The following is a 20,267-nucleotide window of genomic DNA, read 5'->3' as shown; positions in this document are numbered from 1 at the left end:
CCAGGACCTTGCTTCCAAGAATATGGCAGGATGGAACTCAACAGATTGTGATGGCCTCAGTGGCAGAACCTCTCTCTTCCACCACAGCCCTTTTTTGTGATTCAAGCCTAATATGACAAAGGCAATAACTATAATGTATGAATAGGGTTATTCTAGTCATCAAAAATTCATTCATCTGGTCTGATACAAGACCCCATTGTGTGATCAAAGTAAACAGGGAAATATTCAGAGAATGTATTTTTAAGCCAAGGATTATTAGGACATGGAATACACCAGCAGAAAGCATGATAGCTTTAAAGAGGGAAGTGGATAAATATTTGAAAAATAAAAACTTAATGGTATGATGAGTACAGGGGAATTAGACTAAATGAATAACTCTTTCAGAACGATCTCGTGCTGCAAAATTCTATAATTTTATGATTTTATAACACTTGCAACTACAGGGTATGTGTCGGGCTCCCTGAATCAGAAGGTTGTGGCTTTGACTCCAGAGATCCAAGCACACAATCTAGTGCTGCAGTGTTGGAGCTGCTGTCTTCTAGATGAGACTTAAAATGTATGTCCCACCTGCCAACTCAGGTGGGCATAATGGATCCCATGGTATTATTTGAAGAAGAACAGTTGAGTTCTCCCTGGTGTCCTGGCCAATATTTATCCCTCAAACACCATCGAATAAACAGATATTCTTGTCATTATCACAATGCTACTTGTGGGACCTTGCTGTGTGCAAATTCACTACTGTGTTTCCTACATTACAACGACTACACTTCAGAAGCACTTCACTGGTTGTGACGCACTTTGAAATGTCCTGAAGTTGTGAAAGACAGTATAAAATTCTAAGTTTCTCTTCCATCTATTAGCAGGAAAAGGGTATTTGTTTATAGCTCCTTTTTTGGTTACACATTTCCAGTTGCCAAACATTCAGTATTTGGGATTCTGTTTATTATATTTATTTGAACATTATAACACCTATAATTTATATTCAATGGAATAATAAAAAAACTCCTGTTTAAACAAAGTACGATTAAAATTCTTCATTGTCCAACTATGACCTTGACCTATTCTCTCTCGTATGTTCTCCGTAAAATCTCAACTTGCCAAAGCACAAAAACAGTAATTTTAATTCTAGTACAGGAATATTTTGTTAATGAACAATGCTTTAATGCTAACATAATTGTGTTATGGAATTTTCTTCACTAACGTGCTCAGGATGTAACAGGATATTAATCAAATTTGTCATAATATTTCCTTCTTCAATGGGAAAAAATTACAGAAACACATCCATCGCACTTAAAACAAAATTCTATTTTGTTGCTTGGGAACACGTTGTTGGTTCTCGTAAATGTCATTCCTCGAAACTACAGAATGTACTGTAATTGGATTTTGTTTTCGAGAATAGCACAAGAACTACTTTGTCAATTCAGTACAATTACTCCAAATACAACTGTTCCAATTTTATCTGAGTGATAAGTTCACTATGAGTTACAGATACATCCAATATTTTGCACAAAGAAATAAACTGTGATATTTTTGAGTTCCATTGGCAAACATTTAAAAAAAAGTTAACTATTACAGTTTGTCGACACATCATACACATCTTCCAACAGACGATGAAAAATTATATTTTGCAAACAAAATAGTTGTGCAGTTAAAATCCAAAAAATTGTGGATACTGCAAGACAGTATGATTCTTAACACGACAAAAATTCCAAGAGAACCTTGGAGTTTTATACTTCATTTGCCAAAATGTAATAATAATCCATACCAGCATACTCATTGATCCAACAGCCATTGGTTTGTCTTTCAGCTCTGGAGCATCTTTCACTTCCACAGCAGCATAAAAAGCATCCATATCAATATGTACAATTGTACGACTAAGGTCACGGCTCTCCTCCAGTTCAATTACAAATCTCTCCACCTAAATGATCAATAACAAGATCAAACCATTCACTATAAACAGATTAGACAGAATTTCATTTCATGTGCATCGTTTTTCTTTTATCTGTGATCAAACCTGTTTGCAAGAATTACAATAAGGACACTTTCTCCTTGAATTTTACATTAAATTTGAATATGATGTAGTTCAATTAGAGACTAGGGTCTTAAATCTAAACAAAGGAAATTATAAAGGTATGCGAAGCAAATTGGCCAAGGTAGTTTGGGAAACAACGTCAACAGGTACAACGGGGGTAGACAAGCAACGGCTAACATTTAGAGAACTAACACACAGTTTATAACAAACATATATTCCTTTAATGCACAAAAACCCAGCAGGGAAAGCGTTCCAATTGTTGCTAATGAAAGGAATCAAGGATTTGTTAATAATGGACAAGTCAGATCCCAGCGTGAAACCTGGATACTGGGATAGATCCTAACTTTTTATTTTAGAAACAGTGGAGGTTAGTTACTGAACAAATTCACAGGAGTCTGCTGAGCTTATAACACAAATAATCAAACATTTATTGAACTTGAGTTCCGGGTTTTGGAGCTCAAGCGGCAGCTGGAGTCACTGTGCCATATCCGCGAGACTGATAGCACATTCAGAGAGGTGCTCACGTTGCAGCTTAGGCGTATGGAGGCAGAAAGGGAATGGGTGACCGCCAGGCAGTCCAATAGAACCAGTTAGGTAGTGCAGGAGTCCCCTGGGATTCTGCTCGCTAATTGGCTTTCCATTTTGGATACAGCTAATGGTGTTGGTTCCTCAGAAGAGTGCAGTCAGAGTCGTGCTCGTGGAACCACGGACAACTCAGCTGTACAGGAGGGGAGGGAGAAGAAAGGAAGAGCAGTAGTGATAGGAGATTCATTGGTATGGGGAACAGACAGGCATTTATGTGGCCATAGACCTGACTCGAAGGTGGCATGTTGCCTCACCAGGGGCAAAGTCAAGAATGTCACGGAACGGCCGCAGGACATTCTTCTGGGGAAGGGTGAACAGCTGGAAGTCATGGCCTAGGTTGGTACCAATGACTTAAGTAAGAAAGGAGATGAGGTCCTGAAAGCAGATTTTAGGGAGCTAGGGAGGAGATTGAAAAGTGGGACCTTTAAAGTAGTAATCTCAGGATTACTCCCAGTCCCACGTGCTAGTGAGCATAGAAATAGGAGAATTGAGCGATTGAACATGTGGTCGGAAAGCTGAAATAGGAGGGAGGGCCAATCAGTTTTCTGAGGCTTTGGGGCTGGTTCTGGGGAAGGTGGGATTTGTAGAAGCGGGATGGTCTACATCCGAGCAGGGAGATTTGTTCGTGCTGTTGGGGAGAGTTTAAACTAGATTGGCAGGGGGAGGGAACCTGAGGGCAGATTCAAATACAACAAATTCAAAGCAGGGAATGGGAGACAGAAAATTAGTGAGTGACTGAGAAAGACAGAAGAAGCAAAGGTTAAAAAAGTGTAGAGCACAGGATTTTGGCAGTGTTAAAAAGTATATATGTAAATACAAGTAGTATAGCAAATAAAGCTGATGAGTTGAGGGCACAGATAGACACATGGCAACATCATAGCATTGCTAAAATGGAAACTTGGCTTAAAAAGGGGCAAAAATGCTAGCTCAACATCCCTGGATGTAGAGTTTTCAGGCAGGATAGAGGGGGGAGGGGATAAAAAAGTTGGGGATGCAGCATTATTGGCTAAGGAAGCAATTACAGCTGTGAATAAGAATGATGTACTAAATGAATCATCAAATGAGGCCATATGGGTTCAGCTCAGAAATAAAAAAGGGGCAACCAGATTGCTAGAAGTGCACAATGGACCCCCAAATAGTGAGAGGGAGATAGAATAGCAAATATGGAGGTAAATTTCTAAGTGCAAAAACAATAGGGTAATAATAGCTGGGCACTTCAACTACTTTAATATCAACTCGGATACGAACAGTATAAAAGGCACAGAGGGCACAAAGTTCTTGGACTGCATTCAAGAGAACTATTTTAGCCAGAATGTAATAAGCCCAATGAAGGCGGGCGCAATTCTAGATTTAGTCTTAGGAAATGAAGCGGGTCAAATGGATGAAGTAGAAGTGGGTGACCATTTTGGAGATAGTGACCATAGTAAGTTAGATTTAGTATCAGTATGGAAAAGGACAAAAATAAAATAGGGTTTAAAGTTCTAAATTGGGGGAAGACAAATTTTATGGAGCTGAAAAAAGTGATCTAGTGAAAGTGGACTGTATACAGCTACTTGAAAGAAAATCAGTGACGAATCAGTGGGAGGCATTCAAAGGCGAGATTCTTTCGGCACAGTGTAGACATGTTCCCACAAAAAGAAAGGGTGGTACTGCCAAATCTAGAGCCCCTTGGTTGTCCAGAAGAGTACAGGGTAAGATAAGGCAGAAAAGAAAGCTTATGACAGTCACAAAAAAAGTTAATTCTCTAGAAAGCCCAGAGGAGTATAGAAAGTACAGAGGTGAAGGAAAAAAGGAAATTAGGAAAGTAAAGAGAGGATATAAAAAAATACTGGCAGGTAAAATCAAGGAAAATCCAAAGATCATTTTTATCAGTACATTAAGAGCAAGAGGATAACTAAGAAAAAGTTAGGGCCTACCAGAGATGTACAAGATAACTTATGCATGGATGCAGGTGATGTGGGGTTCTTAATGAGTACTTTGTCTCTGCCTTCACAAAGGAGTGGGCGATGTAGACATTCTAGTTAAAGAGGATTGTGAAATATTAGATACAATAAGCATAATTTGAGAGAAAGTACAGGAGGGAATGTCATCTTTGAAGGTGGATAAATCACCAGGGCCAGATGGATTGTATCCCAGGCTGTTGAAGGAAGCCAGGGAGGAAATAGCGGATGCTCGGAGGATCCTTTTCCAATCTTCACTAGATACAAGCAAGGTATCAGAGGATTGGAGGTCTGTGAACATTGTACCATTATTTAAAAAGGGTGCAAGGGCTAGGCCACATAATTATAGGCCGATCAGTCTGACTTCGGTGGTGGGAAAATTATTAGAATCAATTCTGAGAAGCAGGATAAACTGACAATTAGGAAGGAACAGAGAAATCAGAGATAGTCAGCATGGTTTTGTTAGAGGAAGGACGTGTCTTACTAATTTAATCAAATTTTTTGAGGAAGTGACTAGGAGGATTGATGAGGGTAGTGCAGTGGATGATGTCTACATGGATTTCATTAAGGCACTTGACAAGGACTCACATGGCAGACTGGTCAGAAAAGTAAAAGCCCATGGGATACAGGGAAATGTGACGCGTTGGGTTCAAAATTGGCTCAGCAGCAGGAAACAAAGATTAGTGGTCGATGGGTGTTTTTGCGAATGGAAAGCAGTTTCCAGTGGCATTCCACAGGGCTCAGTGTTGGGTCCCTTGCTGTTTGTTGGATATATTAATGATTTGGACTTAAATCTGGGAGGCATGATTGGGAAATTTGCTAATGACACAAGAATTGGCCATGTAGTTGACTGTGAAATTCAGTGTGCTTGCACACGAGCAGGACAGAGATGTCATCCTGAGTGAGACACAGCCAAAGCGAGTGTGGGTATTGGCACAGTGGGAATTGAACTGGTAAGTCTTTCTCTTTAATTTTTATATGTTCAGTGGTCTAGTTAAAAGGTTGGTAAGGCAGCTGACTCGGCTGACTGTGTGACAGTTAACTGTCAATCACCTGAAGACTGATTAGGTGTTGATTACTATTTGAAGCTTAACTAGTGTGAGTCATCAAAGCTCAACTCAGCACTATTTAAGAAAGGGACTATTAGAAGCTCGTAATCAGTGTGCTTGCACAGGAGCAGGCGAGAGACCTCACTGTGAGCGAGACACAGCTAGAGCGAGTGTGGGTATTGTAAATTTGGTGCACAATGGGAATTAGGTGCAGAGGGGAAGAGGTACTTTTGCATTTTTCCTTTGCTATCCAACTTCTTAATTCTTCAGAGAGTGGTCTTGCCCTGCTGCAGCAGTAGAGGCTACAAGGGAGAGAAATGACTGGTAAGTAATGGTTAAGGTCAGGTAAGTATTTACTACTTTTATCACTTGTGGTTTAAGGTCATTTTTGTGGTTTATAGTTTGTACATATTGTAGTAACGATGATCAGGAAAGAAGGGTCCTGGATTAATTGGTTTAAAAGGTTTAGTTTAAAGGGATAAGTCATGACAGGAGAGCTCAAAGCCATAGTGTGCTCCTCATGCTCCATGTGGGAAGCCGGGAACATTTCCAGTGCCCGGGACCAGCATCGGTGCAGGAAGTGTGTCCAGCTGCAGCTCCTGGAAGCTCAGCTTTCAGAGCTGGAACAGCGGCTGGGGTCACTATGGACCGTCCACGAGTCTGAGAGCATCGTGGATAGCAAGTTTAGAGAGGTGGTCACACCGCAGCTGAAGGAACTTGAGGAAGGAAAGGAATGGGTGACCACCAGGCAGTCCAAGAGAAACAGGCAGGTAGTTCAGGAGTCCCCTGGGGTCCTGCTCGCAAATCGGTATTCCATTTTGGAGGCTGATGAGGGTGCTGGTTCCTCCAGGAAGTGCAGACAGAGCCAAGCTGCTGGCACCACAAGCAGCCTGTCTGCACAGGAGGGGAAGAAGAGAGGGAGAGCAATAGTAATAGGGGATTCTATAGTCAGGGGAGCAGATAGGCGCTACTGTGGCTGTCAACGTGACTCCAGGATGGTGTTGCCTCCCTGGTGCCAGGGTACGGAATGTCACTAAACAGCTGCAGGGCATCCTGAAGGGGGAGGGTGATAAGGCAGAGGTCATGGTACATGTTGGTACCAATGACATAGATAGAAAGAGGGATGAGGTCTTGCACCAAGAATTCAGGGAGTTAGCCAGTAGACTGAAAAGCAGGGCTCTCGGGTTGTAATCTCTGAATTACTCCCAGTGCCACATGCTAGTGAGCACAGAAATAGGAGAATAGTGCAGATGAATACGAAGCTTAAGAGTTGATGCAGGAGGGAGGGTTTTTGATTCCTGGATCACTGGGGCCGTTTCTGGGGAAGGTGAGACCTGTACAAGTGGGACGATCTACATCTGAACCACAGCGGGGCTAACATCCTTGCAGGCGGGTTTGCTAGTGCTGTTGGGAGGAGTTTAAACTAATTCGGCAGGGAGAGGGGACAAAATGTTAGCACAGTAGGGACACATCATAATACAGTAAAACAATCGAGTCAAAGGGAGTACAGCTGCATTAAGCTTCAAGGGAGTAAGGCAAGGCTAGGTGGCCTCTACGTTAATCGCAGGAGCGTTACAGGTAAAACGGATGAGTTAAGGGTGAGGATTGACACGTGGAATTCTGATATAGTAGCCATCAGAGACATGTGGTTGAGGGAGCAGCAGGATTGGCAGCTCAACATTCTGGGATATAGGATCTTCTGGCGAGACAGGGGTGGGGGTAAAAGAGGAGGAGGCGTTGAATTATTAGTTAAGGAGTCAGTTACTGCAGTAAGGAGAGATGATACCTTGGAAGGGGCTTCGAATGAAGCTTTGTGGGTAGAGCTTAGGAATAAAAAAAGGGTAGATACATTGTTAGGTGTTTATTATGGACACCCAGATGGTCAGCGGGAAATTGAGGAGCAAATATGTGCACAATTCGCGGAGGTGAATAAAAACAATATCAGATTTCAACTTTCCCAACATTAATTGGGATAGACAGTGTTAAGGGCTTGGATGGAGTGGATATTTTGAAATGTGTACGGGCGAACTTTTCAGGTCAATATGTAGAGGATCCAACAAGGGACGGCGCAGTGCTGGACCTAACTCTGGGGAACGAAGCCGGACAGGTGGCCGAGGTGGTGGTGGTGGGGGAGCTTTTAAGTGATAGCGGCCACAACACGGTACAATTTAAGCTTGTTTTGGACAAAGAAATAAACAAGTTGCAAAAAAATGTTTTGAGCGGATTTTAGTAAAATAAGGCGGGATCTGGCCAAGGTAGACTAGGAACAGCTCCTTGTGGGGAAATCTAGAGAAGAGCAGTGGGCGGCGTTCAAAAAGAAAATGGGAAGGGTCCAGGCTCAACATATTCCCTCTAGGGTGATAGGGAGGAGTAACAAGCCCAGGGAACCATGGATGACCAGAGATATTCAGGATACGATGAGAAGGAAAAGAGAGGCGTTTAACAGGTACAAGGGGAGCAAATCAGCAGAGGCATTAGTGGAGTACAGAAAGTGCAGGGTGGAGCTTAAAGTAATTAGGAGAGCAAAGAGGGGATATGAGAAAGCTCTAGATAGTATAAGTAGGGAAAATCGCAAGATATTCTATAAATATATCAATGAGAAGGGGATAACCAGGGAGAGAGTAGGGCCCATTAGGGACCAAAGGGGCAATCTATGGGTGGAGCCAGGGGACTTCAGTAGAGTGCTGAATGAATACTTCACATCCGTCTTCACCCAAGAGAATGAGGATGAAGGTATGGAACTTGGGGAGAGAGACTGCGAGGTTCTTGAGCAAATTGATATAGGGAGTGACAAGGTATTGTCAGGCTTAAAAGTGGACAATCTCCATGTCCGGATGATTTGTGACGCAGACTGCTGAGGGAGGCAAGGGAGGAGATTGCAGGAGGTCTGACCCAAATTTTTAATTCCTCTTTGGCCACGGGGGAGGTGCCAGAGGACTGAAGAACAGCTAATGAGGTTCTGCTATTTAAGAAGGGTTGTAGAGATAAGCCAGGGAACTACAGGCCAGTGAGTCTCATGTCAGTGGTAGGGAAACTGTTGGAGAAAGTTCTGAACGAGAGAATCTAGCTCCAATTGGAGAGGCAAGGTTTGATCAAGGATAAGTCAGCATAGCTTTGTCAGAGGAAGGTCATGCCTATCAAATTTGATTGAATTTTTTGAGGTGGTGACCAGGTGTGTAGATGAGGGTAGTGCAGCTGATGTAGTTTATATGGATTTCAGCAAAGCCTTTGACAAGGTCCCACATGAGAGACTGATAAAGAAGGCAAATGCACATGGGATACAGGTTAATTTGATAAGATGGATTCAAAATTGGCTTAGTTGCAGGAGGCAGAGGGTGATGACAGAAGGATGCTTTAGTTACTGGAAGCCCATGACCAGTGGCGGACCACAGGGATCTGTGCTCGGTCCCCTTTTATTCGTCATTTATATAAACGACATGGATGACTATATGGGGGGTAGGATTAGTAAGTTTGCGGATGACACAAAGATTGGCCGGGTGGTTAACAGTGAGGTTGAGTGTCTTGGGCTACAGGAAGATATAGACGGGGTGGTCAAATGGGCAGATAAGTGGTAGATGGAATTTAACCCTGAAAAGTGAAGGTGATACACTTTGGAAGAAGTAATTTGACAAGGAAATATTCAATGAACGGCATGACACTAAGAAGTTCTGAGGAACAAAGGGATCTTGGCGCGTGTCCATAGATCTCTGAATGCGGAGAGGCATGTTCATGGGGTGGTGAAAAAGGCAGATGGGACAATTGCCTTTATCAATTGAGGCATAGATTACAAAAGTAGGGAGGTCATGTTGGAGTTGTATAGAACCTTGGTGAGGCCACAGCTAGAGTACTGTGTGCAGTTCTGGTCGCCACATTATAGGAAGGATGCGATTCACTGGAGGGGGTGCAGAGGAGATTCACCAGGATGTTGCCTGGGATGAAACATTTAAGTTATGAAGAGAAGTTGGATAGACTTGGGTCGTTTTCGTTGGAGCAGAGAAGACTGAGGGATGACCTGATCGAGGTGTACAAGATTGAGGGGCATGGACAGGGTGGATAGGGAGCAGCTGTTCCCCTTAGTTGAAGTGTCAGTCACAAGGCGGCATAAGTTCAAGGTGAGAGGCAGGATGTTGAGGGGGGATGTGAGGAAAATCTTTTTTACCCAGAGGGTGGTGACGGTCTGGAATGCGCTGCCTGGAAGGGTGGTGGAGGCGGGTTGCCTCACATCTTTTTAAAAAGTACCTGGATGATCATAACATTCAAGGCTATGGTCTAAGTGCTGGTAACTGCAATTAGGTAGGTAGGTCAGGTATTTCTCATGTGTCGGTGCAGACTTGATGGGCCGAAGGGCCTCTTCTGCACTGTGATTCTGTGAGATTCTGTGAAAAGGATAGCTGTCAACTCCAGAATGGTTTGGTTGAGTGGGTGAAAAAGTGGCAAATGGAATTCAATCCAGTGAACTGCGAGGTAATGCATTTGGGGAGGCCAGACAAAACTAGGGAATACATGATAAATGGGAGGATATTGAAAGGGGTAGAGCAAGTGGACTTCATGTCCACAGGACCCTGAAGGTGCTGAACAGATGGATAAGGTGGGAAAGAAAACACATGGAATTCTTTCCTTTATTAGATGACGTATAGAATACAAATGCAGGGATGTAATCCTGGAACTTTGTGAAACGCTGGTTCGGCCACCGCTGTAATTTTGTGTACAGTTCTGTTCGCCACATTACAGGGAGGACATAATTGCTCTGGAGAGAGTACAGAGGAGATTTACAAGAATGTTGCCAGGGCTTGAAAATTGCAGCTATGAGGAAAGATTGGATAGGCTATGGTTGTTTTCCTTAGAACAGAGGAAGCTAAGAGGTGACTTGATTGAGGTGTACAAGATTGTGGGGCCCCGAGAGTAGATAGGAAAGGCGTTTTCCCTAGCAGACAGGTCAATTACCAGGGGGCACAGATTTAAGGTGAGTGGTAGAAGGATTAGAGGGGACATGAGGAAAAACCTCTTCACCCAGAGGTTGGTGGAATTTTCTGGTTTGGTGTTGGAGGCAGAAACCCTAATTTCATTTAAAAGGTACCTGGATCCACACCTGAAGTGCTGTTACCTGCAAGGTGGAATTAAAATAGACAACTAGATTTTTCTTTTTCAGCTGGTACAGGTACTATGGGCTGAATGACCTCTTGCTGTGTCATAACTTTTCTATGGTTCTAAGAAAAATGAAACATATTACACCAGATAAAAAGGTTGGAAAGATTGCAATATAAACAGAAGAAATTGATTCAAACATTCATTATCCCTTCACCCCAATTATCTCTTTATAGACATAAACAAATTTGAAAAGATAAAACAATCCACCATATTTATCTTATACTCTAATTCAGAGTAAGTGCGCAGTACACGTGAAACAACTGGCGAACTGTGGACAGACTCACCACACTCCAAAATAAATGACAGAAGTGACCAAAGCAGATTCTATGGATTTCTCAACAACCCACTCCAACACTTATTACACTGTGAGCCAACCAATTTCACTGAAACTTTCTCATGAGGGTTTCCAATCTCCACATTTGAACAACTTGCCTTGGAATTCTCCCCAAAAGTTGCTCTTACCCAGATGGCTTCAACAAGGACCCACCTTCAGGGTTTCAATCTCCCCTTCTGAGATTCCTTTCTTCTGGATCACTGCACAATCCAGCTTCACCTTCCCAGCACACTTTCAGGTCTTCAGTCATGCCAAGCAGAACACCGCTGCAAAAGGGTACCTTTGCTCTCATGGCCTGCAGCATAGAGTCACCAACCTTCGACTGCCCTCTTGGATCTTCTGGGCTTCTCTCAAGCCCACTCCCTGCAGCTCTGTCTTTAATTTGGAGCCTATTTCTCTGCTCCTTACTTTTTAACTTGACTAAACAGGACCTGTTTCAGAATCCTGCCCTTGTCTTCAACCTGGGGCTTCCTTCTGGGACCTCTTTATGTTCACTCCCTGATTTGGAACTATCTCCCTGTCCCCCTCCCTGTGTCCCACTCTCTGGGACACTTTATCTTCAATGGTGTGCCTCTTCAAGTCACCAGACCTGCAGTTTCACACTCTTTCACTTTTTTTTTCTTCTGCGATGTGCACAGGGCTGGTTTCCAATCCAGAGAATGTAAAAACCACTAACTGCTCGTGTGCAGCCCTTTTCCCAGCTGGCGCATGCATGAAACCAACAAACTGCACAAGTGCGGCCATCTCCCGACCAGTGCATGAGCAGGAGGTCCATTGGGAACTGTAGTTCCTGACCTCCAAACTCCAGACCTCATACTGCCAATTAAGGGTAAGTATTGAAGTTCATCACAGGTTACAGTATATAATCGGAAGTAGCATAAAAAGTTGCCCAAAAAAAATGGTAAGCCTGAGAACTGGGAGCATTTTAGAATTCTGCAAAGGAGGACCAAGAAAAAGATTAAGAAAGGAAAAATAGAATGAGAGTAAATAGCAAGAAACGTAAAAATGGACTGTAAAAGCTTCTATAGGTATGTAAAAAGGAAAAGATTAGCAAAAACAAATGTGGGTCTATTACAAGTGGGGTCAGGAGAATTTATAATGGGGAATAAGAAAATGGCAGAGAAACTAAACCAACACTTCGTGTCTATCTTTATGGAAGAAAATACTCAAAACTTCCCAGAAATAATGGAGAACAAGGGACTAGTAGAAACAAGAAACTGCAAGATGTTAAAATAAGTAAAAAAAAAAAGTATGAGAGAAAGTAATGGAATTTAAAATAGATAAATTCCCAGGACCTGATGATCTATGTCCCACAGTGTTGAAAGAGGTGGCTGCAGAGACAGTCGATGCATTGGTAGTCATCTTTCAAAATTCTATAGACTCTGGAATGATTCCTGCAGATTGGGAGCAGGCAAATGTAGCCCCACCATTTAAGAAAGGAGAAAGGAAATGGGGAACTACAATCCTGTTAGCCTGACATCAGTAGTAGGGAAAATGTTAGAATCTATAACAAAGGGTGACAAATAGAATGAGATAGTGACAAAGGTCACTTAGAAAATAATGGTCGGATTGGGTAGAGTCAACATGGATTTATGAAAAGGAAATCATGGTTAACAAACCTATTGGCGTTTTTTGAGGATGTAACTAGCAGAATGGATAAGGGGATGTGGTATATTTAGATTTTCAGAAAGCTTTTGATAAAGTCCCACACAAGAGGACATAAACAAAATAAGAGCACATGGGGATTGGGGGGAATATGCTGGTATGGACTGAGAACTGGTTATTGGACAGAAAACAGAGTGTAGGAATAAATGGGTCATTTTCAGGTTGGCAGGCTGTGACTAGTGGGGTGCCTCAAGGATGAGTGTTTGGGACCCTGCTATTACAATCTATATCAATGATTTGGATGTGGGATTAAATGTAATATTTCCAGGTTTAGAGATGACATAAAACTAGGTGCAAGTGTGAGTTATGAGGAGGATGCATAGACGCTTAAATGGGATTTGGGGAGGCTAAGCCAGGGAATAAAACTTTGGCAGGTGGAATACAATGTGGAGAAATGTGAGGTTATCCACTTTGATAAGGAAAAACAGAAATGCCGAGTATTTCTTAAATGGTGAGAGGCTGGGAAGTGTTGAACTTCAAAGGGACTTGGGTATCCTTGTTCAGGAGTCACTGAAAGCTAACATGTAGGTACAGCAAGAAACTAAAGCAGCAAATGGTATGTTGGCCTTTATCACAAGAGCATTTGAGTATAGGAGTAAAGACACTTTGTTGCAATTTTCAAGAGTCTTGGTGAAACCGCATCTGGAGTATTGTGTGCAATTTTGGTCTCCTTACCTCAGGAAAGATATGCTTGCCATAGATGGAGTGCAACAAAGGTTCTAAATTAATTCCTGGGATGGAGGGATTGTCCTATGAGGAAAGATTAAATAGGCTGGGCCTTTATTCTCTGGAGTTTACAAGAATGAGAGGTGATCTCATTCAAACATATAAAACTCTTACAGGGCTCGATAGGGTAGATGCAGAAAGGATGTTTCCCCTGGTTGGTAGGGTCTAGAACCAGCGGGACACAGTCTTGGAATAAGGCGAGGGTATTTAGGGCTAAGATGAGGAGGAATTTCTTCAGAGGGTGGTGAATCTTTGGAATTCTCTGCCCCAAGGGCTGTGGAGGCTCAGTCACTGAGTATGTTTAATACTGAGATTTTCTACATATTAAAAACATTAAGGGATACGGGAACAGTGCAGGAAAATGATATTGAAGTAGAAGATGAGCCATGATCTCACTGAATGGCAGAGTGGGTTCAAAGGGCTGAATTGCTTACTCCTGCTCCTATTTCTTATGTTATGTTCTTCTAAAGATGTTTTCCCACTTCTCTCTTTGATAGGTCCCACATACTGTGTTAGAATGGTACCAGAGATCTTTTATGTGGAAGGTATAGAAAAGATAGGACAGTTCTCTTTAGTTCCCTTTAGGGAAGGTTAAAGGGAGAAAAAATAGATGTTTTCAAAATTATGAGGGATTTTGACAGAGTAAATAGGGAGACACTGTTTCCACTAGCAAGAGCATCTGTAACAAGAGGGATTTAAGAGATTTAAGACAATTACCAAAAGAAGCAAAGGGAGATGAGGAAAATTTCTCTTTTTGTAGCAAGTTAGGATGAGCAGGAATTCAATTCCCTAAGGCTGGTAGCAGCAGACTCAATAACTTACAAATGGAACTGGATAAGTATTTTAAAAAGCAGGTGTGGGACTAATTGGATAGCTCTTTCAAAGAGCCAGCACAGGCACGATTGGCCAAATAACATCCTTCTATGCTGTACGATTCTATGAATGTCTGAGGAAGTAGAGTGGTTTAACACATTCGCCCACTTGTGGAACATAAATCATCTCATATGGATCCTCATGATGTAGCCTCAATTTGTCCATGGAATAATTTGGCAAGGATGACAACATTTCAGCCAGTTTGCATGTTATAGCTGGTACCCAAAACATTCTGAATAATTCTGGCTCAAATTCACATTTATCTAAGCCAAAATTTTCATACCAGCTGCATAAATTATATAAAGCTGCCATGGTATTCAATAATTATCTCAAGTAGCATTTTTTATTTAGTCATTGGATGTGAACATTACTGGCAAAGCCAGCATTTATTGCCCATCCCTAATTTCCCAAGAGAAGGTGGTGGTGAGCCGCATTCTTGAATTACTGCGTGTATCTAGTACAGGTATAGCCATAGAGCTGCTGGAAAGCAAGTTGCAGTATTTTGACTCAGTGCCAGTGAAGGAATGGCTATATTGTTCCAAGTCAGGATGGTCAGAGGGAACTTCCAGGTGGTGGTATTCTCATGTATCTACTGCCCTTGTCCTTCTAGGTAGCAAAGTTCACAGGTTTGGAAGCAGCTGTTGAAGCAGTCTTGGTGAGCTGCTGCAGTGCATCTTGGAGATGGTACATACTGCTGTCATTGTGCTGCAGTGGTGAAGGGAGTGAATGTTTAAAGTGGCAGATTGGTGTGCCAATTAAGTGGATTGCTTTGTCCTGGAGGGTAGTAGTCGTTGGTTTGGAAAGTGCTGTCTAGGGGGGCCTTGAGTTTCTGCAGTGCACCCTGTAGATGGTACACAGTGCTGCCACTGTGCATTGGTAGTGGAGGGAGTGAATGTTTGTGGATGGGGTGCTAACCAAGTGGGCTGCTTTGTCCTGAATGGTGTCAAGCTACTTGAGTGTTGTTGGAGCTACATTCATCCAGGCGAGTGGAGAGTATTTCATCACACTCCTGACTTATATTTAGTGGACTGGCTTTGGGGAGACAGGAGATGGGTTACACGCTGCAGAATTCCCAACCTCTGACCTGTTCTTGTAGCCATAGTATTTATATGGCTGATCCAGTTATGTTTCTGGTCAATGTAGCCCTAGGATGTTGACGGTGGGGAATTCTGCGATATAATGCTGTTGAATGTCAAGAGGAGATAGTTAGGTTTCATCTTGTTGGAGAAGGTCATTGTCTGGCACTTGGGTGGCAGGAATATGGCTTGCTACGTATCAGCCCAAGCCTGAAAGTTGTCCAGGTCTTGCTGGATTCGAACATAGTCTGCTTCAGTATCTGAGGAGTCATGAATGGTGCTGAAAATTGTACAATTAGCAAACATACCATTTCTAAAAAGTGCCTGGTCTATCTCAAATTATCCTGGAGAGACGAAGTATCTCAAAAATTTGAAAAACAGGTTAAGCAAGCTGTTTCACATTGTTACCATGTAGTGGCTTTGCAAGTAGAATTTTCCACTAACAGAATGTTGCCATGAATCCAAAAAGATGTTCTGCCTACCACATAACTGAGAAACAGTGTGAATTTCAGTGCCAGTGCAATGCCATGTATGTAGGCCATACATCGCAACAATTGGTTGTTCGAATCAAATGACATTTGCAATAGGCAGAGTATATACTGTACTCAGCCAGCTCATGCTTGCAAAACCCAAAACAAAACATCTATTGGGCAGCACTTGCTGAACAATCCTGAGCATGCTATTAGCTACAATAATAACCAATTTAAGATAATCAGTCAAGTTCATAACGTGGCTCATTTATGCTTGCTAGAAGTGACTTATATTCATACACAGGGACCCGTTCTCTGCAAACATAAGAAAAATGTTCAACCCTTGCATCTTTTGAATTACCAGGAAGCTGGTAAGCAGTTCCCTGTTGCTTTCTCCATGGCAGTGCCTCAGCCAATCAGAGTTGACTTGCCAACAATTTGTGCCGTTTGTTTGAAATTTGGCGTTCTTGCATTTATCCTGATGAGCATCGAAAAAGCTTCGGCAACGTGTCTCTGTTTTCAGCAATATTCAACTTCTGTACTGACAAACAAAATATCCTGAATAACAGAACCAGTTCAGAGTGCTTGCATCTTATAGCCATCAATCATCAAGGCTAAAGCCAAAGAATTTTTCATCCACATGGGACACAATCCAGCCCTTTTATATAGAACATTCTTGCAAGAAATTATCTCAAAGAAGCCACTGGACTCAGAATCTAACTCAGACACACACACTGGTTTCTCTTATGATTCACTTAACATGTGTAGTTCAGGTAATAGACTCAAACAAAAGATAATCATATTTCAGCTATGTTGGCCACCTTTATTCTACCACCTTCAGACATCCATATCCCTCAAAACATCTTGCCTTTAATCACCCACAATGACTTCTCTACCCAGTTCTACACATTATATCCGGTATCCCCTAAGAATCTATCCTAGGCACCGCCACCTGCGCGCCACACCCCCCCCCCACCCCCACCACCCCCCACCCTCCACGCCACCCCCCACCCCCCCCCCAACCCCACCACCACCACCACCAAACCAATAATTGGAAAACATAGTATGTTTTTGCACGTGCACTGATGCCCAGTTCTACCTCACCACCATCTCTATCGACCCCTCCACTGTCACTAGACAGCTTGTCCAATATCTGGTGCAGGATGAACAGAAATTTACTCCAACTAAATATGGGGGCGACCAAGCCATTACCTCCCTAGCTACTGATTTCCTCCCTAGCAAAGTGAAACGGAAATATTTAACCCCGAGATGACCTTCTGACCATATATATCCATGCCATCACCAAAACTGACCATTTCCACTTCCATTACATTGCCTGACTCTAGCTCACCTTATGCATGCATTTGTTACCTCCAGGCTTGACTATTTCAATGCATTGTTGAATTATCTTCTGTAAACTTGAGGTCATCCAAACTTTGCCACTCATGGCTTAACTCAAGCTGAGTCCAATTTACCCATCACCTGTGCTCACTGACCTACACTGGCTCCCTCTAAAGCAACACCTTGATTTTTAAAATTATCAACCTCATTTTCAAATCCCTCCATGATCTCACCCCTTCCTATCTCTGTAATCTCCTTCAGCCCTACAGCTTTCAAGTTTTCTGTACAGCTCCAATTCTTGAGCTTCTCTGATTTTAATCACTCTGCCACTGGCAGCCATACCTTTAGCTACTAAGGCCCTAACCTCTGCAATTCCTTCTTTAAACCTCCCAGCCTCTCTTTCTTCCTTGAAGACACTATTCAAAACCTACCTCTTTGACAAATTATTTGGTCATCTGCGCAAATTTTCTTATGTGGCTCAATGTTGAATTCTGTTTGATAATTCTCCTGTAAAGTGTTTTGGGATGGTTTACTCTGTTAAAGGCACTATATAAATTCAAGTTGCTGCATTTAAATGGGTTTTTACTAAACGTAACAACTTGAATTTATATAGTGCCTTTAACGGAGTAAAACATCCCAAAATATTTCACAGGTGAGTTATCAAACAGAATTCGACATCAAGTCACATAAGAGTCCTGACAAGTGCCCAGTCTACCTCAAGTTACCCTGGAAGGATAAGGTATCTCAAAAAATTGAGCAACAGGTGAAGCTAGCTGTTTCACGTTGCTACTATGCAGTAGCAGCACGAGTGGTATTTGCCAAGCCAGTAAGGTGTTCTGCCTATCACACAAATGAGTAATGTGGTATATGAATTTCAGTGCCAGTATGATGCTAGGTATGTAGACTGTATTTTCCAAAGACTGATAGATTGTACCAAATAGCATGTCCCTTCCGCTGTTTGCAACGGGCAAGGTACAGACCATACCCAGCCAACCTATGCTTGCAAATCTCAAAACACGGTGCCCAACATTAGATGTGATTCTGCAATTGGACAACATTTGCTAAATAATCCTCAGTGTGCTAAAAATTATTCTGACAACCAATTTAAAATTGTCAGTCAGGCTCACAGTATGTGGCATTCATGTGTACAGGAAGCTACATATATATAATACACTGGGCCCTGTTCTTTGCAGACAGAAAGAACATGTACACACATTGAGCCTGTTTCAGCTAAACAAAATAAGTGATAACCATTTGCTCGTTCTTTCCTCAGGTCAATGCCTTGACCAATCAGAGTCAAGCTGCCTGGTTTAAATTTTAAACAGTGCTTGGCAGTAAACTGTCAGTCATCATTAACTGGTGCATTCTCCATGGTAATGCCTCTACTAATCAGAATCCACTTGCCAACCAATCGGCACTCTCTTCTCACACAGTATAAAGTTGTTGCTTCCCCTGACATTGGTATTCTTGCGATTGTCCTGGTGAATGCAAGATGGAGTTTTGACAAAATATCTTTTTTCAGCAATAATGACTATCCAAATTATGAATATATGCACAGTCCAGGCTCAATTCTCTACTTTTATTGCAACACAACACCTCCTTAATTCACATCACCCTCAATTTTCTAGCCATGTAAATTTTCCACTGTACTTGACTTGTCTCTGTCATTCCTCGGAGTCAGGACTAGCATTAGCTTTTGGAGTATAATTTTTCACCATCATTTATATACCTATTGGTGTGATAAAGAGTACCATTGATGGCTGTTTGTTACCACCAAGAATGGATTGTTTCTTGGCAGTTAAGCAGCAGCAACAGAAAATACAGAAGCTTGCATTTTTTTTTCAACAGAACTATAAACTTACACACCCCTCTCAGATGCAAAAATAACAAAAGTCATAGCAGCACTTCAGATAACTTTGCTGACAATGCTAAACTCGAACTTGTTTGCATGCTGTAACTCTTAAAAGGGAGAGGTTCACGTGGTCCACAAAATTCCAGAAAAACACTCTGCCAGAAGCAGCAGTACAGGGGTACAAGATGGAATTCGCAAATAAGAGCACACTGTCAGGGTGACACCTCTGATAGTTCTGTGCAAACTGTGATATTGTTAATCAACGGGTGCTAGCCATAATTGAATCAAATTAATCAAATTAGCGCAATAGTTTGCAGAACTTTTCCTCCGAAGTCCATTTGCATGTTACCAAGCCTGATATCAACTACAATCCCATCTGCCGTACTTCTTCCTACTCTCCTTCCTGTAACAACTCCATTCCTTTTTTCCAGTTACTCTGTCATCACATCTGCTCAGAACCTGCCACCTTCATCAGAGCTTCTGAATGCCCTCCAAGTTTCTCAGCCAAGATTTCCCCTTCCACTATGATAAACTGTCCCTTGACCATGTAAGGCCATTTTCCCATACTTTCCTCTCACTCTTCAACTCCATAGCAGAACCTTGATAGGTCTTACATCCTCAATTTCCCCCCTACTTGTTTGCATGTTTGATTGATTATTCTCTGCCATTTCTGGCAGCAGCAATATGGTCCCAACACCAATTACACCTTCTCATCCCCATCTCTTTCAGTGTCAGTCAGCACCATTTCCTTAGTGACACTTGGGTCTACTCCTCTTGTGCACCTGCCCTCCTTCAGCTGGCACCTTCCCAAGCAAGCGCATGAGATACCTCAGAGTTCTGATGATAGGTCAGGGACTTGAGGAGTTAACTCTGTCTCTCCACAGTAGCTGCCTGACCTGCAGAATATTTCCAGTATTTTCTGTAATATTTTCAAACACGATCAAGTTTGAAAAAGAATTAAACCCATCTACTGCCCTGAACTTATACAACAAGAGTCCAGATACTATGACTGTAATTAAGATAAAAGGACTAACCGTTACCATGTGAATGATTTCCTAACATTACGCCCTTTGGATGCTCCTGGTCTTATGACCATGGAAAATTCTTCACTGTGAAACCCATGATCTGGTTCATACCACGAGGCGATGACTAATCAAAGCCCTCACTTCACTTAAC

General features: G+C 42.3%; 1 protein-coding gene across 5 annotated transcripts in view; it reads right to left on the bottom strand.

The window, feature by feature from the left end:
• polk (polymerase (DNA directed) kappa) overlaps nucleotides 1-20,267 on the bottom strand; it is a 105,983-nt gene that overhangs the window by 59,302 nt on the left and 26,414 nt on the right. For 4 of the 5 annotated variants that reach the window (XM_041186713.1, XM_041186712.1, XM_041186714.1 and 1 more), the window contains one exon: nucleotides 1,766-1,918. In XM_041186713.1, coding sequence (XP_041042647.1) covers nucleotides 1,766-1,918 — 153 coding nt within the window. Of the gene's footprint in view, nucleotides 1-1,765; nucleotides 1,919-10,710; nucleotides 10,814-20,267 lie in introns of all 5 variants that reach the window. The other variant, XM_041186716.1, reaches the window with a different exon arrangement.

This window comes from Carcharodon carcharias, chromosome 4 (genome assembly GCF_017639515.1).
Source record: "Carcharodon carcharias isolate sCarCar2 chromosome 4, sCarCar2.pri, whole genome shotgun sequence".
NCBI classification, from domain to species: Eukaryota; Metazoa; Chordata; class Chondrichthyes; order Lamniformes; family Lamnidae; genus Carcharodon; species Carcharodon carcharias.
Note: the sequence above shows the minus strand (reverse complement) of the source record. Positions and strands in the feature narration are given on the sequence as shown.